The following is a 24,567-nucleotide window of genomic DNA, read 5'->3' as shown; positions in this document are numbered from 1 at the left end:
TGCCGGGGGGGTCTCTCCCCGCCGCCGGGGGCACCGCCGCCGTCTAGGGGGGTCTGCCGGGCCCCCGCCCCGCACATCATGCCATTGCTGGATTTCTTCTGGGCTTGCTTCAAAAGAGCCAAGGTAAGAGAGCGCTGCTCCACGGTGTCCGTCCCTGACACCCTCCGGTTTCAGGAGAAGCCTCCGTAAAGGGCGCTGGGGACGCGGCCCCGGCGGGGCTCAGCTTGCTCACGGTGTCGACGTCTGCTCGGGGGGGTGTCGTGCCCGCGCCTCACGTGCGTGTGAGAGGTTTTAATTTTGGCCGGGCCATGTGTGGGCGCGCTGGTCCCTGTGCCCTGAGCTCGCCCGCTGCCCTTTGCTGGGTCACCGTGTCCCGGCAGCAGCAGCCCTGGGTGGGCAGGGGGCTGTGCCCGGCGAGCGCGGCACTGGGCTCTGTGCATCTGTGTGTCTGCGTGTCTGTGTGCACCCTCAGCCCCCCGAGATGTTCAGCACATGCCAAGAGGGTCCTGCCGTGCCTGCTTGCATGGTGCGGCCAGGCTGGGACATCCTTCCGAACCCAGAGGCTCAGGTCTCCCGTGGCGTGGCTGAGGAGGGTCAGGGCAGCTGTGAGCAAGATGACAAAGGAGCAGTGAAGCCAAGGGCCCCCAGTTTTTCATTTCCTGCAGCATGCAGTTCTCAGCGTGGCATCTGAGATTTTTTGTTAGGGTTTAATTCTTCATCTGCCACCTTAATAACAAGGTGCCTGCCTGCTCCTGATCACTGTTGGTTTATTCTGTCCCAGCCTATGCAGTGTGGTGGGAGGTGAGCTGGGGAGATTGTGGAGTTATAGTTAGTGTGAATTTCAGGAGTTTCAGATTGGGAAAAGTGGTAGAATCCCTTTTTCAGGCAGTGCTGTACACCGGGCTGTGCTGGGTGAGTGGATCTGCTGTGGTGAAATGGATGTGGAATGCACACTGTCCCCCGGGCTTTCAGTGCAATGCTTAAAATAGTTGAGTCTAAAAATGACATTTGTGAAATTCACTGGTAATATTAGTGGCTGTCTTGTCCCTGCTGTCTCGTCCCTGCTGTCTCTGGAGAGCTTAGCTGTCCTCATTAACCCTGCTCGTCCCTGTGTGCTGCATGTTGGCATTGCCATCATCCTGGTGGTGGCACGGACATGGACACTGGGTCCTGCAGCGCCACTGGCAGAGCTGCAGCGTGGGATGGTTCCAGCTTGGCCTGTACAGACTCTGGTGCCCATGGGTTTCAGCCTCCTTGGAAGCACCCAGCAGTTCACTGGCTTCAGCCCATCTCTTTTGCCCAACATGGGGTCTGGTGACCCAGCTGGCCAGGGCATCATCCTCCTGGTTGCCTTCAGTGGGCACCTGTAGGGCTGAGGCTTCTGCTTCAGCCTGGACATGCTCTCCTCCCCATGCCAGTGCTGCTTAGCTGCTCCCCATGAACAGGCGAGGAATTCTCACCTTCTTTGCTGAGGAATTTCTTGAACAGGGAGAAACATGCTGGGCTCTGTCTGTGAGATTAAAGCTTTCCAGGTTAAAAGAGGTGGATCTGTGGCTGGTGGAAGATTTTGTGGGAAAAGAAAGGTGTGGGAACAGACTGGACAATGCCAAAGCCTCCAGAGGAGCTGGGTGACCTCCCCTGTGGACACGGGCACGCTGTGAGGCCACAGCGACGACTCCAGCCCTGGGGATGGCTCCCCTCGGGCAGGCGGTGCTGCGGGAAGCACAGCAGCAGGGACATGGTTAAGCCTGTCTTCCCTGGGTCATCCTCAGCCCTGCTGCCCCGGCAGGAAGAGGGGTCCCGGGGGTCCGTGGGAAAGTCCGGCTCAGCAGCACAGCGCATTCCTGCAGTGATCCCGCCGGCACTTCTGGCCCGTTCGTGGGGCAGCAGCACTGGAGGGGCTCATGTGCACCCAGAGAGAGACTGGGAAGCGTCCCAGGCTCTGTGCTCACCTCAGGACCAGGAATGGGGACCTTCTGCCGCTCCTCCACCTCTGCAAATTGCTGCTGTTTCCGAAGTGCTGCCGAGGCTTGGCTGCTGTGACTCCCATTTCTCGTGGCTTCCCTCGGGAGCCAGGGTGGTGGGTGCCTGCAGGGCACACCATGTTGGCCTGGTGCTCAGGGCCCCTGAGAGTGGCCGTGGTGTTTTAATACCAGTGGGGCGGATGCCCTTGGGAGAAGCCTTTGTCAGGGCTCTGCTTGTCCTGTGGCAGGAGCAGCATTGCTGGTCAAAGCTCCGGATCAACACTGCTGGTCTCAGGTCACCTCTGGGCAGAGGGGAGGCTAGAGCACGGACCAAGCCCAGATATGAGGGGTAGCATTCCACAAATGTAAGAATCAAAATGATTTTAAAAAATGATTTCTGGTTTTTTTTTTTTCTTTCTTTCTTTCTTTTCACAGAAATTCACGTTGTTAGAAGATAAAAAAGATGCAGGTAAGCTGCAGCAATAATTTTTGGGGCAGGAGTGCCCTTGCTGTGGGATGAGCAGGGGTCATGGGAAGGGGAATGTCCAGTTGCTGGGTTCTTCTGCCAGCAGTGTAATTTTCCCCAAAACCTGCTATTTTCAAGAGAATATATTTGCAAAGGGACCTTGGTTCTTTTTCAGGTCCTCTTGTCTTTGTGTTGAGCAGCTTTGTGCTGAGCAGGTAATCCCATGGGGAGCTCCAGAGCCTTGACACTGCAATGCCATGGGCAGGAAGGCCACCCCTGGCTCAGAGCCCCACGGCTTTGTGTCACTGGAGAGTCTCACCCATGACTGTGGGGCAGGAGGGACTCACAGTACAGCTGCAGGCTGATCCATGGGGGTTGTGCACAGCTGCTGCTGCCCTGATCAAACCTCTGGGGCTGGGGCTGCTTTGCCATGAGGGGTTTGTGGGTGCTGGGGAGGCGGGTGATTGATCTTTGGGAGCAAGAGGAGGAGGAGGGGAAGGGTGTGTGTGTCAGCAGGACCTGGAACCAGGGATGGGGCTGTGGCGGGGGGTAGATGTCCTGCCTTTCATCATCCCACTGGTTGGTGCCATGGGAGTCTTTGTGCAGTGACACACCCAGAGTTAAACCTGTTCCATCCTAAACAAGGTGGCCCACAGCCATTGGCTCTGGTGGCCCTGGAAGTGGAGGGACCTGGAGCTGGGGTGGCTCTGCTGCTTTGGGCACAGGGCTCAGGACACACCCTGTGGATGGCAGCTCTACTGTCAGAATTGGGGTCAGTGGGGCTGTCCGCATTGCTGGCTGGAGCCCTGGCTTCATGAAAAAGGAAACCCACCTTGCAGGGAGCCCATGGCATGTGCCTGGGGATCTCCAGGCGGTTACCTGCCTGAAGGGTGATGCACTGAGGGCCTTGTGTTCTCATGTACGTAAGGGTGAAGTGAGCTCCGAGTCTGGCCAGCAAGAGCCCACAGCACTGGAGAGCTCTGGGCAACAAAAGGTGCTTTGTGAGAGAGCCCCAAAGGTATCTTGGGTGGTCTCTGGCCCTTGCACGGGAGAGATTAAGAACATAAATGTCAAGAGCTTGTTAAAAGAGTTAAAGAGCTCTGTGGAAGGGGAGGGGCAGGGAAGGCTCCTATGGATCGCTCTGTGACTGGGATTTTGGGGCAAAGAAAGTTTATAGGTGTTTTCCCCTTGGTTAAAACTGCCTGTAGAATCCAAGTCTCTCCTGGTGAAGGCTCAATGACGCTCACATGACCCCAGCTGACACCTGCCTGTCACATGTCCTTGCCCCAGGCTGCTTGAGGGATGCTGGGCAGCCATGGGCTCTGGGGCAGGAGGAGCCTCGTGTCCTGAGCAGCTGCACAGTTTCTTACTGTGGGATTTGTCACCTGTGACTTGATGTGATGACGGGGCCATAGCGTCTCCTGGTGTCACTATGACCTGCAGTAACACAGTGCCTGGGGTAGGCTGTAGTTCTTCCTTTCCCATGGATTCTTCTGGACAGGGAGCAAGCCTGCAGGGGGGTTGTGCCCTCCACTGGGAAGGGGCCAGAGCAGGTGCCTGCTGTCCTCTTCACTCACTGTCCCCAGAAGGTGCTTGGACAAAGGGGCATTCAGGCCATGGGCTTGGGGGACACGGTTCCCTTCCCTTATGATGATTTTCAGTCTCTTGGGATGGGTGGCATGAGGACATCAGCTCCCAACACGGTGGCATGAGGCAGGTTGGAGCTGGTTCTGGTTTATCCCAGCAGCTCTTAGCAAAGTGTCTCTTCCATCCATTCCCAGAGCTTGGTTCTGACTTCCTCCTTCAGCACTGCTGCTCTCCCAGCACACCTGGCAAACTCCCTGAGCTGCTTTCCAGGTGTGGACAGACCCACTCCCAGCCCCCTGTCTGGGGCTGTGGTTGTGCTGCCACAACCCCTTCCCTGAGTGGCGGCTGGATGAGGTCACTGGGGCTTCTTCCCCCAGCACTAAAGTACCTGGGTGTGCCATGGCAGCTCCTGCAGCAGTGATGGTGGAAACCAACTTGGATTTCATCTGCCTTCTTGGAGGTGATGTTTCAGCTGTGGAGCACCTGGGGACTCCTGTGTCCCTACTCTCCCTCCTGCTGCCCTGCTCTGTGGCAGAGCCCTCCCTGGCCCACCCTGCAGTCCCCTCCGGCAGCACCCTCAGCTGGGTGAGACACAGAGCCCCTGCACAGCCCCAAACCAGACCACTGGAACAATCCCAGCTGGGTCGGGTTTCCATGGATTTCCTAACCCTCTGCTTCCTCTCCAGCATTCACTTCCCATGTATTGTTCTGGACTGAGCAGAAAGGAAAAGCTTGAAGAAAGGAAAGGCTCGCAGTCTGGCATGCACCTGAAAACTGCATCCTCAGAATAAATCCCTTCCAACAGCAGCACCAGGCCCCTCCAAAAGGGATCGGGAGGTGCTCTGCCCATGCCATGGAGCAGCGGCTCCTCTTGCTGCTAAAGGACAGGGACAGAGCTGGTGGCTCCTGCCAGCACAGCCAGACAGTGGTGACATTGCAGCATTTCAGGGTGGGCTCCTGTGGCTGGATGTGGTGAACTAACAGGGAAAAGCAGCACAAGAGACTCGGCTGAACTTTTGCCTCTGCATGAAATAATAAGGTTGTATTTACCCAGCATCTGGATTACCGAAAATAACCTGCTAAATTTAGCTGTTGTTGATGTGTTGTCACAGCTGAGCTGTTCTTCTCTCCTCACACAAAAATCTCCTGCAGTGACTTGGTGGGTTTGTGGCCTGAGCATGAGGCCCCGGTTCCTCACCTGACCTGAGCCCATGCATGGCTCCCTGGGTTTGTGGGGCAAAATAGGGACTGGGATCTGGTTTTGTCATTGTCTGAATGTGTTGGAAGGGAGAGGGGCCAGGGACTGGCAGGGGGCTGTCCTGGGATGTGTGGGCATGCAGGGGCCAGTGCTGCTGCTGTTGGCACTGGGGCCACAGTCTGGCTGTGGCATCAGAGCCAGGGAGATCACAGGGGCCCCGTGGAGTGAGTGGGATGCTGGACGTGGCAGCAGGGACCCATTCTGGGCACTTCTGGAACTTGTTGAGAAACTGCTGCTCTTACATGGTGGAGAAGGCAGTCATGGGATTGAGTGTGGGTGAGAGAGGTGGGAAGTAGAGAAGCTGAACTGAATGTGATTATTTGTGGTTTTGGTGGGACATGTGATGAGGGGATTCTGTGCTGCTCCTTCCTCTTCCCTGCCCTCCTGGGTTCAGGCTTGGCTGGTGAATCACCAGTTCTGATTCTTATGTCCCTCTGCCTGTAAAATCTGTGTAGCTCTGACCCTCTGATGACTGCTGCAGTGACAGAGACCCCTCCCCCAGCTCAGCTCCTTCCTTCTGGGCTTTAATTCCAGGGCTGGAAGTTTTACCATTTCCTGTAGCTAACAAAATACAGATTCCCCCCTCTGGACAGCAGGATCCGCTCACAGGTTGGGGGATTTTCTTTGAAGGCCAGAAAGGAAGAGCCTGGGTTAGAGAGAAGGTTTTTGTGTGTTGGTGAGCTTCAGAGCATGTGGGAAGTGCAGGGAATGAGCTGGGAAAAGGCCCCTTTGGCCACCTCGTGCCCGGAGTGTCCCCAGATTTTTCTCAGGGCAGCAAGAAGCGATTGAGACTGACCGGAAAGTAACTGCAGGCAGGAAAGTACATTTCTATCTGCATCCTCAGGTGGCTTGCATGAGACTGAAAAGATCAAGAGGGAAGTTCTGAATGTGGTCATTTCCCTGAAATTATCATGAGAAAATACACTGAAAACTGGTGGAAAGGTTTGGCTGGGCAATGGTTTTTCTTTGGTCAGAACTTTGACATGCAAACTGCCTTAACATGCACAGGAAAGGTAATCGTGTGCCTGAAGTAGCCCCTCTGTCCTGGGCAAAGGTGGTGCGAAAAGGAGCAGGCAGGGACTGTGGGAGCCTCCTGGGGCTGTGTGATGCTCACGGGAGTTTGTTTTCAAAGCCCGAGAGGGCTTCCCGAGATGGGGAAAAAACAGTGTGAGGTGTTGGCAGGCCAGTCCGATCACGTTAATTCCTTCTCCTCTTAATGAGGAGCCCCTGAACCCTGCCCGGCGCGTCCGCAGGGCTTTGAACCTCCGCCCGCCCCCGCGAGCGGAGGCGGCAGCGAGCGCGCCCAGGCTCAGCGCGGTGGCACCGGCGCGGGGGTGACTCAGGTTTGGGAGATGCAGGTGGAACACGTGGCTCAGCATCACCTTCACCTCGGCCCCCGGTGATGCCGGGCCCTGGGGGAAGGGGCTGAGCGGGGTCCCAAGGTGACGCGTCCCGGGGATGCTGCGGGACCCGGCGCGGGGAGCGGGGCCGCCGGGCGGGAGCATTCTCCAGGACGAGCGCCTTCCTCGGCCGGGAGGCTCCGCGGGGGCTGCGGGGAACGGGCGGAAGGGGAGCGGGCGTTCCCCGGGAGTGGCCCCAGTCCCGTGCCGGCATCGCGGCGGGGGAGGAGCCGCCGCCCTCGCCCGTCCCGCCGGAGCAGCGATGGGTCGCCGGGACGGGGCCGGGGTCTCGGCTCCACGCCGGGGCTCCGGGCGCTCCCTAGGGCTGCGGCTCCGCCGCGCCGCGGCCGCGGCTTCGTGCGGGAGGGGACGGAGCGGGCGGGCAGGTGAGTGCGGGGCCCGGGGCTGCGGGCGAGCCCGGTGCGGCGCAGCGCCGAGAGCGGGGACGCCGCGTTTGCTGCGCGGCGAGGGGAGGGACGGGACTGGCGCAGGGTGGGCTCCGTGTCACTGCGTGGATGCAAAGGGCAGAACGCGGGCAGGGTACGCGGGTGAGGGGCTCGGGCTCTGCTTTCTTTTCACACCCGAGCGATTTTGGTGGTGTTCTGGGCTGCCTGTCGTATCTGAGTGATGCAGGTCCCGAAGCCGAGGCAGGGGCTGTTCTGAGCCGACTGGTAGAGCAGATCACCCGCCCGAGGGTCGGTCAGGTGAAAAGAACTTCCACTTTTCATCAAAGAAAGAGCATTATTTTGTATTTGATAATGTTTTAATGATGCTTGTATCAGTCATCTTGTCAAGGCTGTGAAAATGCTTAAGGAGTTTTTGTTCATTTGGCACTCCAGTGCTAATCTGGTTTGATGTGGCTTGAAAAGATGCCTGTGATAACAGGGTGTGGGTAATGATCTTGAAAGCCATTTATTTTGTGTTGTGTGAAGGAGGAACTGCTGCTGCCTGGTTTCTCCATCGGCTGTGATGCTTAGTGAACAATTCCACCTCACACCTGGAGACTCATTCTTTCTGCTGATGAGTGCTTCCTTCAGCAATGGCCCAAAACACGCTGATTGGACAGGGGTTATTCCTCAGGGATGAGAAGATAAGGTTAATTTGTTGTAGGCGAGGGGGAAGTGGAGCTCTCTGAAGATCTCCCACTGCTGGACCCCGTGCCAGTGACGTTGCCTGGCTTAGTGTTGGCACATGGGGCAAGTTGTAGCCGAGGGCTGTTGGCCTGACAGATCAGGAGACAAAGTCCCTGCAGGGGACAGGAGATTGCTTTGGGATCATCCACATGAGAGTAGGGAGCACAGATCCTCTCTGGAGGGTCAGTGGTTGCTCTCAGAAGCCAGCCCTGCCAGGAAGATTTTCATGAGATTGCTCAGCATCCTGGCTCTTTTCACATGTGCTGGTAACCCCGTGTGTGCTTCCAAGGATGGACCAGAATGGAAAACCATATTCTTAGACTTGCAGCGCCACCCTTATCTTTAGGACCACAGACTGCTTGGCTTTGCCATGTGTTCCCTGAGCAGCCCTGGAGTGCCCCCCCTGCCTGCTGCAGCCAGATCCACGTGTGGCTGGGGACCTGAGTCCTCACCCTCCCTTTGGGGACTGTCTGAAGGACAGAAATCTGTCCAGCCTGTCTGGGGACCAGCAGCAGTAATCCCCCCACCCCCGATGTGGCAAGAGGAGGCTCTGACTCGGGTGGGTGAGGCAGGAACAGTTGAATAATGGAGCTGGTTGCTCATCACTTGCCAGCATTTTGCCTTCCATGAGCTGGGGGCTTTCTGCTCTGCTTCAGCAGTGGCCACATAATCCGGATTCCTCAGATAAATTCCTGCTGTTTCTCCTAGATCTGTGGCTGCTGTTTTAATTGCCCGGAGCTCTGAGCCAGACACAGGACCCTTGTTGCACAAACCCAGCTCCCATGAATGATGCTGTTGTGTGTGTTTCTGAGCTTCTCTTTTCCTCCCTCTTGCCCTCCTCCTTTGGAAGCTGGGGAATTCAGCACTGGTGAGATCCCGCCTGCTGTGTTCGTGCAGCTGGCAACACGGCTCCAGCTGCCATTTCGGGTGTGCCAGTCAACCTCCTTCCCATGATTTTCCTCTCATGAAGGGTACTGCAGCCATCCTCCTCCTCCTGGCTGGAGCTGGTTTGCTCACTTCCTGCTGGTGTGAGGCTCAGTGCTGAGGCCAGCGCTGAAACATCCCTGTGGTCCTGGAAGCTCCAGGTGGATGGGGCAAAGGTGGTTTCTGGGCTCTCTGCGCTGCAGAGTCACCATTCTCAAGGGTGTTGGGGATGCCCTGTGGGCCTGGGGCTCCCTGTGGGATTTGCTGGGTACCCATGTGGTTGGAAGGGCTGCAGTGGCACCTGGGTTCTGCTTTTGGGGCTGGGGATTGGGAAAAGCCAACAAGGGTTCTGCACTAGGGTGGTTGGACAGAGATAAATGGGGCATCCCAAGGTGGGTAAGGGTGCCCACCCAGGTCTGGGCCCGCTCTGCCAGGGAGTGACACCCTTTGTGTGAAAATAACACTAGTTTCTCCTGTTCTCCACCCACAGCAGTGGAAAAATAGGAGCCATGGATAATGCATTAGCAGAGCAGGAGTCCCCTGGCAGCTGGGTGTGACACACATGCCCCAGACCCCCTCGCCTATGGGTGCCTTTCTGGGCTCTGTTTGTATTTACATACCCGAAAGAAAACTGTATCCTCCTCCCCTCGCCGGGTTTATTTGCGTTGTTGGAAAAGAGCAGCAGTGAAAAGGCCGTGGCGTGCTGGTGCAGGATGTGGCCGCCGGGGGTGCGCGGGTCCCCCTTCTGCGGGGGGTTCCCAGCTGGAGCAAATGTGCTTTTCCCGCGGACTCGGGGTAGTTTTTTGTCGCTTTCCGCCGTTTCCTTTCCGTGACTGTTCCGGAGGTTTCGTGTGCCGGGGGCAGCAGAGGGAGCCGTGTTCCGCGAGGCCGCGGGCGGGTGGCGCTTTGGGAGCCCCGGGCCCCGCTGGCGGCGGCCGCCCCGCGCTGCGCCCGCAGCCGCCTCTTCCCAGCTCAGCATCTCCGCGAGATCTTCTGCTCTCTGCCTCCACACCCTCCCCTGTTCCTGCTTCACGCAAGGAACGAGCGGAGAAATGCCTGAAACCTCTGAACTCGGCGCTTTTCCAGAGCCCGGCGCTTTTCCAGTGGCCGTCACGGTGCTGGGACCACCCGGGTGAATCAACCTGTCTGTCCCTCGGCGTGCTGGCTTTGGGGGTCAGTCAGCACGCCCAGACTCTGCACCCATCGTGTTTCCAGAGGCTTTGCTCGCCCTCTGTCCCTTTTTTTCCCCTCCCCACGAGTCGGGGAGCTGGACTCTGGCTGGGCTGGGATTTGTGGAGGTCAAGGCTCAGCTGGGTCCTGACACCCGGACCCCTCCTCTGCCTGCGGCTGCTCACAGCCCTTCACTCCTCGCTTAAATGACCTTCCAGTGATCCCCCTAGATCTACAGCTGCTCCCTTCGCTGGGCTGACCTCCGAGGGCACCGGCTGCCTGCTGTCACCCCCCTGCCACCCCCTGCCCGCCCCTGGGCTCCAGCTGCTGAGGGGCTCTCAGCCCATGAAGCTGCGGGAGGACTTTGTAGCCAACAAGAGCAGCATTGAACAGCCTGTGCTGGAGTCCCTTCCCTCCATGGGGAGAGCCAGGGGAGGGGGGGCTGAGGCGGGGCAGAGGCAGGAGGGAGGTTGGTGGGAGAAGAGTCAGGAGCTTGGAAAGGAAGGAAGGAGATGCACCTCTTAGACTATGAAAACAATGGGAAAAAATCCTGCTTTTTAACTTGACTCTCCCATTTTGGGATCTTGGGCATCCCTCCAAGCAGTGATTTCCAAAGGAAAGCTGGTTTCTGGCATCCCTGCAATGTACCTGGTCTCTCTCCAGCTTTTCTGGTCATGCCACACCAGGTTGCTGCCTGTCTCCATCTCACCCTCTGGCTCCTCTGCCTCTCCCTCCATGCTCGGGCTGGTGCTCCCTGACCTCCAGCCCTTTCACCTCTCATTGCTCACAAAAAAGTCCACCTTCAAGTCCATTTTAAGCACTGCTTTTCCCTGTTGAAAGTCACCTGTGGCTGTGCCCCTCTGGTGTGACAGAAGTGTGTGGTCCAGAGCCAGGCTGTGAGGTGTGCGTGCTGTGAAGAAGGCCCTCCTCACTCTGTGCTGTTGGAATAGTAACTACAGAGCAGTGCAAGGGGATTTTTGGGGACACGAGTCCCTGCGAGCAGCCCCACTGTTCCTCTCAATGCCTCGTGGTGGCTTCCACCCCAGCTGTTCCATCTGCTGGATCTGATAGACAGGGAGAGCTGGGGACAGCCAGGTGTCTCCAGACATTGTCCTGGGGTGCCTCTTTGTGTGGGGAGCAGCCTGAGGGATCCCTGTGGGTGCTCAGCCCTGCAGGGAGGTGGCAGCTGTTGGTGTCCCCATCCTGCAGTCCCATGGGCCAGGCCACTCCCTGCAGTTGCTGTTGCCAGTCTGGGAGTGGAGGGAGTGGGAAGGCTGAGCTGGGGGGGGCACGGGGTCCTGGGGCAGTGTGGGACATGGATGAGGTTTGGGGTTTCACAAGTGGCACAGGATCACAGAATGGTTTGTGTGGGAGGGGACCTTAAAGTTCATCTCATTCCAACCTCTGCCGTGGAGGGACACCTTCCACTAGCCCAGCTTGCTCCAAGCCCCACCCAGCCTGGCCTAGGACACTTCCAGGGATGGGGCGGCCACAGCTTCTCTGAGCAACCTGTGCCAGAGCCTTCCCCACCCTCATAAGGAAGAATTTCATCCCAGTATCCCACCTAACACTTCTCTTTTTCAGTGAGAAGCCATTCCCCCTTGTTCTGTCCCTCCATCCCTTGTCCCAAGCTCTCCTGGAGCCCCTTTAGGCACTGGAAGGGGCTCTGAGGTCTCCCTGGAGCCTTCTCTTCTCCAGGTGAACACCCCCAGCTCTCCCAGCCTGGCTCCACGACAGAGGGGTTCCAGCCCTTGGAGCATCTCCACCCCCCTGCTCTGTCGCGATAGCGGCCGGTGTGGTACCGGGGAGCCGCCGCACCTCCAGCGCAGGGCCGGGGGCTGCGGGCGCGGGGCGGTCCCGGGGGGAGCGGGCGGCTCCCGGGGCGGGCGGTGCTGGGGATGGGGAGGCGGATCCCGGGGTGGGGGCGGATTCCGGGCGGTCCCCGCGGCGCAGCCCCGCACCTGCCGCGGCCGCGCTCACACCGACAACAGCCGCAGCGCCGGCTGGCACTGCCCGAGCCCGCCCGCTGCCCGCGGCGGCCCGGGCACCGGGGGTCCCCCTCTGCGCCCTCCATCCTCCTCCAGACCCCTCTCTCCTCCCCCCCCCTCCCTCGACAGGTCTCCCGAGAGCACGGCCGGACGGGGAACAGCCTGAAGGTAAATCTGGAAGCTGCCGTAGGGTGCGGAGAGTGAGTGCAGAGGAGGAGGTGGGTTTTGGGAGAAAGCACCCAGCAATCTGCTGTCTTTGCTCCTTTGCTTGGGCTGTGCTGTGCTCCAAATGTTGCACGTGCATGGCAGAATCCTTACTGAAACTGCTTACGGCTCTGTGTGTAACGGAGTAAGTAGACAGGAGGTGATAGAGAGATACAGTGGCCTCAAGTTGTGCCAGGGGAGGTTTACTTGGATATTAGGAACAATTTCTGCCCTGAAAGGGCTGTCCAGCCCTGGCACAGGCTACCCAAGGTAGCGGTGGAGTCACTGTCCCTGGGGAGATTTAACATCTGTGTAGCTGTGGCATGGGGGACATGGGTTAGCGGTGGCCTTGGCAGTGCTGGGGGAGCAGTTGGGCTCAGTGGTCCCAGTGGGCTTTTCTAACCCAAATGAGGTTCTGTGAGTCACCTGTGGCTTCAGAGAGTGCTGCCTCCAGCAGCACCACGATGCCGGCAAGTGGGATATGTGTGCTCTGGCACCCGTGTCCGTGTCAGGACAGACACGGTACTGGATGAACTGGCTGTTGCTGCAGCCGGAGAGGATGAGAAGCTTGGAGCTGGTACGCAGCTCCTGACAGCCTCGTGCAGTAACTGGATCCCCCTCTGTCATTCCCGGGCTGAGTCACGGCAGTGTGTGGGGCGAGAATCCGCTGCTGCCGCCTTTGGAGCAGCTGGGTTTGGGTTTGGCATGTTCAGCTCCTGGCTTGGCCGTGCTGACCCGCACGCTGCTGGCAGGGCTCAGCAGGGATGTGGAGTTTGGGCCATCTGGGTTTTCCCAGAGCTCTTCCTCACCTCCTCTACCTGGGATTAGTGCAAGTAACCTGGTGGCTGGGAAAACATGGATTTGTCATCTGATTCAGAGTCAGTGAGTTCTTGGAGAAATGGTGCTGATGTCAAGAGGCTCCAGATCAGGCCTTCTCACTGCAGTGGGGGAGACTGGGCTCTGTGTCCTGGCTTTCAGTGCCCTGGGCTCATGGTTGCAGTGGACTGGCTCCTTCGGAGCCCTTTGTTGTTGGTAGGGACGGGTGGGGTTGCCGTGAGTGTGTCATTCGTCACATTGTGACCCAGCCGTGCTCTGGGGAAGCGTGCTGCCAAGGTGAGAGGCTGCTTCCTCAGGGGCTGTTTGATCGTGCCGAGCTCAAACACCAGCTCTTTGTGCACTTGGATTTGTGGTTTCTGTTCTGAAATGTTCCGTGTGCCGAGGGCAGTAGAGCCTCTTCTACTTAAAGACTTTTGTACAGTCCTGGGTGTTGGAGTGCATATCGTGAATTTTTGGCAGAAATCCACACTCTTTTCCACTTGCATACATGAACTGCTATCAATAGCTGTGCCTTTTTCTGTTTGCATTCTCACCAAAGCACAGCTGGGGAGGTGGCTCTGCAGACACCCCTTGCTGCACTCAGCACGTGTGTGCCAACAGGAGCAGGGGCCATGGATCAGCTTGCATCCCAGCAGTCTCCCTCCATTCTTGCGGCGGGAAAATCAGCTCCCACCCTTATCCTGGAAGCTCGTCAGTATTTTCTCTGTGTGGCAAAACACGAAGTCCCAGCACAGAGCAGGTATCAAAACTCCGTCTGAGGAGCAGCTCACGTTCGTGCCATGTGCTGGCACTTCCTTCAAGAAATCCTTTTCTGATAAAAGACTGACTGCATAAATCTTGCCACGCTTCCGCTGAGCGTTCCTTGTCTGCATCGCCTCCAATGCCCAAACCCCAGTGTGTGCTCACAGGACAGGCTGCCAGCGGTTCCATTTCGTAAGGGAACAAAATGTGGTTGTGCCCAAGGGCACATCAGTACTTCCCTTTGGTTTTGTACTAATTTCAAACAGATTTGAAGGTTCTCAGAGTCAGTTGGAGTGAGTGGGGGAACGGAAGGTCGCTCTTTCCCTGAGGGCATACTGAGGTTGCTGCATGACTTAGGGCAGAAGGACCAAGCTGTGAAGTTGGCTGGCACTGAAGGGTGCAGACAGTGCCGAGGGTAAATCACTGCCAGTAGAGAGGAGAACAAAGTCTCCTTCCTTCAAGTGATCACCCCATGAAAAGCCTGAAACCGTTTGCCTGTTGAAGGGATTTGGGATTTGCCTTTGTCCTCAGTGTGGCTTTGGAAGGGCTTTTGGTGTCTGTGGGAGTTTAACCCCCAAATTCAGGCAGTGTGCTGGCAGCAGGGCTGTGGGGAAGGGAATGCCTTTGCAATGGTCGCTGTGGCCCTGATGCATGGAGAGCTGGGGAGTCCTGTGGTGTGGTGGGACTCCTGCTCTGTGCCAGGGCTAATCTCCCTGGACCAGCAGAGCATCCCCTAACACGGGGGTCTCCTTTCCTCCCCCCAGCCCCATAGCAGAGATGTTGCTCCATCCCTTCTGCCCATTGGATTTGGTGACAAGGATTACCAGAGCCCAGGGATGAAAGCTGAGCTGGTTTTGTGCATGTAAAAAGCTTTAGAAGTGGCATGGGGGTTGTAAAAGCTGGGATGCTGTTGCTCTGCCAGTCTCCCCATCCCACACCGTGTCCTGCTGCAGCAGCAATGGTACTTCAAGGCAAGAGGAGCCACAGGGAGTAACAGCTCCCCAGCCCATGTCGCAGGTGAACTGAGCATGGGAATGTCTCCCTGGAACTTGGGGTTTCTTATTTCTCAACTTCCCTTCTTGCACATGGTGTTCCAGCCCTGCTGGGACGTGTGACAGATGTGTTTGGGGTGATTTAGCACTGGAGGAAAGCTGTGCTGGAAAGCGGCCAGAGCCTCCAGGGGCTGGTGGGCAGGGCAGAGGAGCTGCTGTGAACCTTTGGGCAGAGCTCCGGAGGGGACTGGCAGCAGTGGCAGCACATTCCAGCGAGGCCGGGGGTCTCCGCAGGGTTAATGATTGAGCTGCTATGGCCCTTTGGTTCCTGCCATTTGGAGAGGCACCTCGGGAACATGTGAACCTTTCCAGGCTGCGGGGCTGGGTATGGGGATTTAAAGAGGCAGGGTCTGTCCCTACATTTCCAGTAGGAGGATGCTTTTCTGCTGGCAGAAGGTGATGGTTTCTGGATTTTGCTGTCTGTTTGCTTTCTGATTCATTGGGTGTGTTACCTGCACGTTCTGCATGAGGATCGTTATCAGTGTGGAGCTGTGCTGGCCTCACTCTGCCCCATTCCATGCTCATCACCCTCTGCCTGATGATGCAGGTGTGACCCTGATCCCACAGGATGTGGTTCCTAGTGGGTCCCCATGTGTCCCCTGCCTCTGGGTGCTGTGACACCCATGGGTGGCCATGTCCCCAGCTTGCTGCTGTCCCCTGCAGCTGCTGGGTTAATCATCGACAGGTCCCTGTGCCACGTGGGTGCTGGCCTGGCTGTTTGCAGAGCCCTTATCACCACGGGGCACTTGTCACCCCGTGCCAGTTACAGGCAGAGTAAACGTTAACGGCCCCGCTGCTGGGAACAGCGTCAACAGCTCAGGAGCCCTTCCGCAGGGCCTCAGTTCTTATCCTGTTGCACTGGAGGCACATGGAATCCCAGCAGGGGTGCAGCGTCAAAGGCTGGGGGTCTGTAGGGGAGATGAGGCTGGTGGGGTGGTAAGGATAAGTCCTGGGATGCCTGGCTTCTGGCATGGTCCTGGGATGAACATCTGGATTTCCATGGGTGCTGCAGCCAAGGCTTGGTCCCGTTGCTTAAGTGAGAGCAGGAGCTGGAGGCTTCTCACAGGGTATCTTGGTGCTGAACCCGAGGAGTCCCGTGCGCCTCAGGCTGGGTGAGCTGGGGGATTTCCTGCCCTGCAAGTGGAGAGGACAAGAAAACTGGCATTTAAAGGAAAAAGGAAGAAATAAGGAAAAGGACTGAAGAGGACAAGGGTTTGCTGCCAGTGCTGAAGGCTGGGCTGGGGCAGTGAGCAAGGCTGGGGGCAGGGGTGGTTCTGAGGCTGCAGGTGGGGGTTTGCTCTGTGGGGTTTGAGAGGGCTGGCTGGTGGCCGATTCCCTCTGCTGCTCCTGCTGAAACTGGAACTGACCCTGGGCAGCGGCTGGCAGAGGTGTCACAAGGCTCTGCAGTGACGCAGAGTGCACTTGACCTCATTTCATCAGTGTCATTGGGGAAGAGCAGGATGTCTGGGCAGCCAGGGCTGGCGTTCCAGCTCTATTTTTCCAGGCAGAGGGTTGTACCATAGCTTCCGGACACCTTCCTTAGCACATCCCAGGATGGCTGTTGCATGGTGAGAGCCACTGCCATGAGCCTCCTGGACACAGACACACTGGGGGCCACACATGGGCTGTAGCTGTGTGATTTCTCCTGGAATGGAGTCCTGGGAGTTGTGGTCCTGCTTTCTTGTGAGCAGCAAGGATGTAGGAAGCAGTGGTTCTCCCCCAGCCAAATATAATGGATATACACAAAGTACAAAATCAGAGACAAGACAGAAATTGCCTCTCTTCTCCAGGCAGGTGATCTCCTGCTGAACCCTGAGCCCTGGCTGCTGCTCTGGACAGACATTTGCTTCCCAGCCAAGTGGCTGACCCCACGCTTCCCTTTCCCACGCCTGGCCTCACACCTCCACACAGCTCTTCTAGCACCGCTGCTGTGCCAAGCAATTCCAAATCACAGCAGGCACTGGAGGCGTTTTACAGCAGCAGCTGAATTGGATCAAACCACGTAGAGCCTCTGAGGCTGAAAGCCCCAAGTGCCTGGTTATTAAAGGGGACATTCAGGGGTGTTCTGGGGGGCTGGTGACACAGGGAGTGCTTTGGCTGTGCCCTTGGCCTTGCCCCTGCTTTGGTGTCCTCTGCTGTACAGAGAGATTGGAATTGCCCTCTCCGTGGCTGTGACCTGTGAGTGCACGGGAACACTGCCAGATCCTGGCACTGAGCTTATTTATTGTTTTATTTATTGTGCTGTCCTGTGGTGAAGGGCCCGGGGAGAGTGAGCTCTCTTCTCTCCTTATGGGGCTGTTGGCTTTGCTCTGTCCTTGACTGACTGTTTGAGGCAGCTGCTTGTCCACGTCCTGGATTTCCTGTATTTCTTCTTTTTGCTTTCTTGTGCCTTGTGTCAGGACATTGGTGTGAAGGCAGTGTTTGTGCTCCTGAAGCCTCCATGTGTGTCCCTGCTGGGCTGGAGCAGCTGCAGTGCTGGGCTGGGGGGGCTGCAGGGGGCTGCATTGCTGGGGTGCCCCATCCCTGCCCTCCACAGGAAACTTGGGAGCTGCATTTCCATCTGCCGGAGATCCCAGCCCACCCCTGAGGGACCCTCGGAGGGGGTGCTGACTGACACACCCCACTCAGGGCCCTGGAAGAAAGGGTCTGGGTGCGGAGTGGGGCACAGGTGCAGCCCTCTGCCCCCCTGGCTGCTCTGCAGGACCTCCTGCAATGCCAGCAGCTGTGCAAGTTCCCGTTCTGCCCAACGGCTCTGGGAATGGAGCCAGGGCTTTTGTGGAACCAAGAGTGTGCCCCAGCTATGAGCCCCCTTCGAGGGTGCCGTGCTTTCTGTGCCAGACAGAGAGTTTATGTTTAGCTTCTGGTTTTTGTGGCATTTTTTTCAGGATTTGGCGATGCCACAAATAGCCTCTGGTGAGAGGCTCCTCACATGTCACCAATCCAGAGTCCAGACACCTTGAGATTCCCTGAGGCACACAGGAGCTGAATTTACAGCAGGGACTGAAGGGGTTAAAGCTGCTTTGCAGCGTGGTTGAAAAAAAAAAAAAAAAAAAAAAAGCCATTTCCTTCATGTCCAGAGACAGTTTATTTTCTGGGCATTCTTCGGGACGCAGGGAGGTGCCTTTTCTTTAAGGCATTTCCTGTAAGCAAGTTTATATTTGGCCAGTGGAGGGTGGGGAGAGGAGGTGGGTGCTGGGGAGGGTCCGCGGCCGAGCCGGGTGACCTCAGCTTTTGGCTGCTTGTCCCGAATTGTGGAGATGGCAGCTGCGGGAGGCGCGGGCCGGGCCGGCTGTCACAGCGGGGCGAGAGGCGGGGTCCTGCGGGGTCCCACTGTGCCCCACAGTGCTGCTGTCGCTGTGGGGAGGCTGAGCTGGCATCCACGGGGTGTTGAGGGTGCATTTCCGGCCATCCCTCCCGTTATCTTTAAGGTGATGATGATAAGAGCTGCTGAACCCCGTATCATCTGTGCTTGGTGTGGCTGCGTTCCTTCCCCCAGGGTGGCTTTGATTGCCATTGAAAAGTCAGGCAAGCCAAGGTGGAAATGCACCAGATCAACATTCACTGTGCCCCTGGGGTCGGTAGTGCAGATTGAACCCTTTCCCCGTGGGTATTTGATCCCACCTTGATCCTGGGGCAGGGGCTGCAGCCAGACCCCGATGCCACAGGCTGGGCTTCCCGCGGGCAGCGCCGGGGCTCGAGCTGCTCCCCGATGTTCCCCGTGCCAAATTTCTTCTCCCCCATTTTGTTTTCTTTTTATTACCGTGATTTCCTAACATCGGAAGAGGCGAGTTATGAAACTGGAGTTATCCAAACACGTCTTGTTTGAAGATAGCGTTTCATCCAGCAGATGCAGCTTCCTGCCCTGTAAATGGTTCCCATTGTTTTGCCTTGGCTCCTGGCCCCGGCAACGCTGGGGTGTCGCTCCGCTCCGGCAGCTGGAGGAGCGGTGGTCCCAGCATGGAGTGGCTGGACTGGGAGCACTGGTGCTCTGTCGGCAGCCTCTGAAAGCACCTGGGGGGCTCCCTGGTGCTGCCTCAGGTTAAAGGCATCGAGCTGGCAGGGTGCTGGCTCCATTGGCTGCGAAAATCACCTGCGAACTGGGGTCGTTGTGTGCTGGGCCAGGCACAGAGGTAGCGCTGGTCTGACTGATGGTGTCCGCATTGCAGGAAGCAGGGAAGAGGGGGTAAATAAAATGAGGTAATGAGGTGGTGTTGGTTGGTGTAGTGAGAACACTTCCCAGCACAAAAGAAGCAGCACACATTTTTAATTCCCTTTTTTTTTTTTTTTTTTTTTTAAGTGTTTAAATACAAAGAGATGGTTCAGAGGTGACCCTCAGGTGCTGTTGAAGCACTGGGAAGAAATGTTTTCCTGTTAGGGTGGTGGCACAGGTTGCCTAGAGAAGTGACTGCCACATCCTTGGAAGTGTCCAAGGCTGGGTTGGATGAGGTTTGGAGTAACCTGGTCCGGTGGAAGGTGTCCTTGCCTATGGCAGGGGTTGGAACTGGATGAGCTGAAATGTCCTCTCCAACATAAACCACCCTGTAGTTCCAAGATTCTGTGATCCCTGTGGTGGTGTGGAATGTGGTGGGGGATTGAAGAAGTGGTAGTAGTCAGAGTTTGTTGGTGAGCTGCAGCTTTGTGCCTCATGTTCCCTGTGGGCATGTGGCTGCTGCCAGCCTGACCTTGGGTGAGTGTCTGGCAGCTGCGGCTCCGGCCGGCTCTGGGTAGCTGCAGGATCCTGGGCACGGGGAGGTGCAGCAGGAGCAGGCTGGGACCTGGTGAGTTTTGGGTGGATCGTCCTTCCCCACTGGCAGAGACTGCTTTGAGAGGAGCTGGGTGTGCCCAAATCTCTTCCTCTGACTGAGGAAGCCGTGGAGGGGATCACGGTGTCCTTGGAGCTCAGGCACTGCTGCCGTGCTGCAGCCACACTGTGAGGGTGCCTCTCTTTGCCTGCTCTCCATGGTCTTCCCACCTGCTGAAGCAGCAGGGATTGCTTTTTAATTAATTTTTTGTTTCTGTGCACACTGTTGTAGGCTGGGGAGCTGCAGCTGTTGCCTCATTAATGAAGTTCTGCAGAACTGTGGCAGGAAGCAGTGCTGGACCCTTGGCTGAGCTCATGGTTTGATGCTTTTCCTTCTTGCCCTTCTCAGCAAAGCAAACTCACTTTGCTGTGCTGCGGCTGCCCCCACCTCAGCCCCTACTCCCTCCTTGCTTTAGGTGTCAATTTTTGCTTTGAGGGTTCCCCAGGCAGGGTCCTGAGGAAGAAGCCTGAGTCTCGTGTCTCTGTTTCTTTGGCCACAGTGGCTGGAGAAGGCAGAGATAGCAAGGTCAGTCTCAATGATTGGCTTTTGATAAGGTTCACTGATATTTTATCAGTGGTTTCCAAGGACAGAAGGAAACTTTGTGAGTTAAGAACATCTGTCTTGGCAAGCCACATCCCCCCCGAGTGCTCAGGATGGAACTCAAATCCTTGGAGATCCCAGTGTCTTTACTGCCAGTGCCCACAGAGATCTTGGCTGTCCTTGGGCTGTTCTCTGGCTGTGCTGGCAGAGCCAGTCACCTGCCCAGCTGCTTCACCTGGGATTTACCTACTCTCAGGTGGTTCGTGCTGCTCCTTGAGCAGGGACTGAGCCGTGAAGGGCTCCTGGCAGCACGGAGGATGTTGTGTAAGACTGGGTTCCATGGATTATTGAGCATTTGTGTTTCTTGGCCAGGCTCCTCAGCCCATTGTGGCACAGAGTGAAGCACCAGTGGCTTTGTCAGTGCTTTCCCTGTTTTTCCAGCATTGCTGCCCTTCAGCTCGTCTCCAGCTCTGTGGAGGTCCTGGGTGGAGATGGGCACAGGGGCGTTTTCCAGTGAAAGGGGGAGGAGATGCCATATCCCACCTCTCTCTCTGGGAATGCTCTGGAGACCAAGGAGGGCAAAGAGCAGCTCCTGCAGCCCCGCTTGGTGCTCTCAGCCTGCAGGGACCTTGTGACACTCCACAGTCCTCCTTGTGGGCAGGTGGGAATGAAACACTTGGTGAGCAGCCGACGGGAAGAGCAGCGAGTCCTTGTGCGGCGGTCACGGGTCAGTGTCACCTGTCACATGGCAGGCAGGGCAGCGGGGCGTGGCCAGCTGTGTGCACACGGCTGTGGCTCAGCGAGGCAGGGTTGGCTGAGCAGCCATGTGTCCAGGCACCGGGACTGAGATTTTGGGCAAATCAAGGCATGGACTGTCTTGGACGTGGCTGGGGGTGGGTGCCACTTGTCCCTGAAGATGCTGAGGTTGCTGAAATGTGTTTTAGGGGCCTCAGGTCGTTTTCTGAAAACTTGCATGTGAGTCAAAAATTAGTCCTAAAATTGACAAAGTTCTAGAGGGGTGTGAGCTGATTGATTGGCCACAAACACATCAGCCAGCAGCACTAGGGGAGAGCTTTGCTGAGGCAGAGGCTTCCTCAGAAAAAAACAGTGGGCCAACTGCTGCACACTTCTGGGACTTGAAAGGAATGTTTGCTTGGGGAAAGATGGATATTTTAGTGTTGTTCTGAAGGACACAGCCCTGAGTGCTGGGATGGCTCCCCCACTGTGCACGGCCGCTGTGGTGGGGGTTGGGCTGGGGACGCTCATCCTTGTGTGATCGCAGTGGCTATTCCAGAATGGCTGTCTTGATGGCAAAGTGTTCTCGGTATCACACCTGAGAAGCTCTGAGCACAGGCTGGAGCCTTTGCCAGCCCTGGCATCAGCCCACCATCAGGAGGGGTCTGTCACCCACGAGCAGCCTCATCCTCACCTTGTCCAGCTGTGAGCACCAGTGAGGCCACTGTGCAGTTGGGCCCAGATGAGAAAACCCCAAGCGGGTCTTGCTGTGACAAATCTTTTCCTTACAGAGGGGCTTTCACATGGAAGGGAAGCTGGAACAAACATGCCCGTTCCTGCCAAAGGTGCTGCTTTGCCAGTAACTGGCCTCTGCTTCCTACTGCAAGCGGTTGATGTGTGGAATTGGGGCTTCCTGCTGCCTGCTGACCCCTGGACTTCTCCTTGGCCTGACCTCGGGAGCTGTTTCTCTGCTCCTGACACTGCTGTCGGCAGCCACCACTCTGGCTCCGGTGTGTTTGCTGTCATAACTTCCCGTGAGCTGGAATAGCTGTGCCAGGGGTGTGAGCTCCTGTGCCTGTAAACCCCTCAGAAGGCTGGGAAGTGCTTGGTTAATTAACCAAACTTTAAATTTGTTTGAGCCATGTCTGGGAAGTGTTCCACCTGGCTTACAGCAAAGGTCTTGGATTTGGGACTGTCTTTTAGCCATGGAGCAGCCCAGACTCCTTTGTGCATCCTTGGATCCTTCCCAGTCCATGGCTCTCCTCTGTGTCCCACAAGGCTTTGCTTGCCTTGGCTCCTCAGAAATGCTGTTTTCTACATAAAGGGCCCTGTTTCAGTCTATGGCCAGGCACAGAGTGGACTTGGCTGTGGGAAGTGGCACAGGCAGACCTGGCTGTGCTGGATTCTCTGGTGGGAGGCAGATGGATGGGACCATGTAAGCTGACTCTGCCATTCCCATGATTGGTCTTCCATTGGGATTCAGCATCTTCACAGACCAGCACAAGAGTCTCTAATGTTGCTTGAGGTCAGCTTTTGCATCCTGTTTTATAATATTCCTGACATTCCCCACATTCCTGGCAAGGAGACTTCTGTATTTTTTTGAAATGTTCCTTCGTCTCTTTGAAAAGCTGTGCACCCTATAAGACTTCTCCAAAATGCTGCTGTCCTGCTGTCCTGGCATCTCCTGTTAGCTTCATAAAGAACGGGAAGCCTTGAGTTTCAACTCCAGCCCCAACAACATCTCCTTACAGTTGGGAGGAAAGGGAACAAAGAAAGAGCTAGACCATGTGCTCATGTTTGACTCAGTGACCTTCCTAAACCTGATGTTCCCGCTGTGCTTCCACCCCTATGTGCAGGTTTCACTGCCCGTCATGTTTTGGGGAGTGATATTGGGCCTGTTACATGAGCTTCCATCCTTGTCACAGCCTGTCAGGACAGCAAGGTCTGATGGGCTGGATCCCCCCTGGATCTGCAGGGTCTGACCTGCCAGGTGTGGGCTGAGAATGGGCGGGATGTTTTCCAATGCCATATCCCTGGACAGGGATGAGAGACCTACGGTGTTTCTCACTGGAAATCAGAAGCAAGGTGAGATGATGCTCAGCTCCAGGGATCTCACAGCTCATTCTGGGAATGATTTGTGCCAAAGCACCAGTTTGGCAAGTGCAGGCACAGGGAATATGGTTTTCATTGTGGAGACTAATCCTGTGTCAGCCACAACTTCTTGCTTGGACTGTGCTGATCCCTCTGCTTTGGGCTGATAGGTGAGTCAACTCCAGCTCCATGGGGAATAAGCATTCTCTGGGCAGGGGGAGCACACTGGGCTTAGCACAAACTGTAAATTAGTAGGGAATTGCATGATTTAGTCTGGATATCTTAGATTGCAGGCACTGCTGTTTTGTCCCTGAACCATCTTTTTGAGCTTTTAGTCCTCTTTGGTATCTTGAGGGACTGGGAAATTTATGACAGCCCAGCCTTGGCTGCCAGTTTTCCCATTCCTTGCACACAGAACCTGCTGGCAGCTCCTGCTGCTTGCCAACAGCCAACCGAGAGGAGCCTCAGCTGAGGTTCAAGTGGTTTGATTAGTTGATGTCTGATGATGAGAGGGGTTTTTGGGGTGCCCATCCCTCTCCTCCATGCCGGTGTACTGCCGGACAGTGTCAGACTCCCCCCCACCAGCCCCACTCCCAGCTCCTGGAGCCGGCACCATGTCTCCCTGCGGGACGTTTTGCCCCCAGCCCTTTATTTCTCCGGTTGGATCGGAAAGCTGCGGCTCACCTGGCGGCGCCGGGGTGCCGTGCCGGGCAGGACAGCCCCGGCTGCCCGCGCCGCGGCGGGGCTGGGAGCGGGACCGGATGGAGCCACCCCCGCCCGTGGCGCTCAGCCCTGCGGGGCCGGGATGTCCTGTTTGCCGGGGACACGTCGGCTCGGCTCGGCTCGGCACGGCACAGCCCTGCGGGGGAAAACTGCGGCTCTGCCATGGAGCGCCTGGGGGAAGGTCTCTCGCCGCCGGGGGACAGCGCTGGGTGGCCGAGGAGGGCGTGAAGGAGCCTGGGGGTCATGCTGATACTCTTTTCGGCGTTTCATCCACGGGTTTCAATGAACAAAGCCGGGATTAACAGCTCCTGCCATGGTGAGTCTGCTCGTGTCCCGGCTCTGTGTTTGGACTGGGTGGCTCCAGCCAGCAAACGCTCTCGGGGGAGGTGGTAAAGGCTGCAAAATGACCTTTCTTCTTGTTAAAGATTTCTTGGAGGCAGCGTTTCCTGTGCAGCAGGGCGGTTTGCTCTGGCTTTTACGCGGCGGGGCCAGGGCAGGGTTCAGATGTGTCGCTTGTGTTGTTCTAAAGTTGTTGGGTTTGTGTTTTTTCTTTTTATCTTCTCTCAAGCCCCAGAAGTTTTCACTTTTTTTTTTTTTTTTTTTTTTTTTTTTTTTTTTTTTTTTTTTTTTTTTTGCCCGTGAAGCGCTCTGCAGGTTCCGCCCTGCCGGAGCGTGTGCCCGGAGCCGGCTCAGCGCGGTGTGCAGGGAGCCCTGTGCCCTGCTGGGACACGGCGCTGGCACCCGGGATGCGGCTGAGCGGGGCAGGGATGACAGGGGCGATGGCAGTGACAGAGCACGGGCTGGCCTCAGCCGCACCGCGTGGGGCTTTTCCTTCCCCGCCCTGCTCCCCACGTAGGGTGCAGCGGGCAGGAGAGACCGGCGGCCCTGGCAATATTTGGGTTTATTTCTGGCCACAACCAGCCGAGCCGGTGGGAGCGCGGGAAGCGCCGCG

At 56.9% G+C, this 24,567-nt stretch overlaps 1 protein-coding gene across 4 annotated transcripts in view; it reads left to right on the top strand.

Moving 5' to 3' along the window:
- Nucleotides 1-24,567, top strand: part of STARD8 (StAR related lipid transfer domain containing 8) — a 41,955-nt gene continuing 17,388 nt past the window's right edge. Inside the window, exons 1-2 of one of the 4 annotated variants that reach the window (XM_063421900.1) lie at nt 1-123; nt 2,400-2,433. In XM_063421900.1, the coding sequence (XP_063277970.1) occupies nt 79-123; nt 2,400-2,433 (79 nt within the window). In that variant the 5' untranslated portion in view covers nt 1-78. Of the gene's footprint in view, nt 124-2,399; nt 2,434-11,864; nt 12,109-23,557; nt 23,932-24,567 lie in introns of those variants that run through there. The other 3 variants (XM_063421903.1, XM_063421902.1, XM_063421901.1) reach the window with 3 other exon arrangements.

The sequence above is a fragment of the Prinia subflava genome, chromosome Z, assembly GCF_021018805.1.
Source record: "Prinia subflava isolate CZ2003 ecotype Zambia chromosome Z, Cam_Psub_1.2, whole genome shotgun sequence".
Taxonomy (NCBI): Eukaryota; Metazoa; Chordata; class Aves; order Passeriformes; family Cisticolidae; genus Prinia; species Prinia subflava.
Note: the sequence above shows the minus strand (reverse complement) of the source record. Positions and strands in the feature narration are given on the sequence as shown.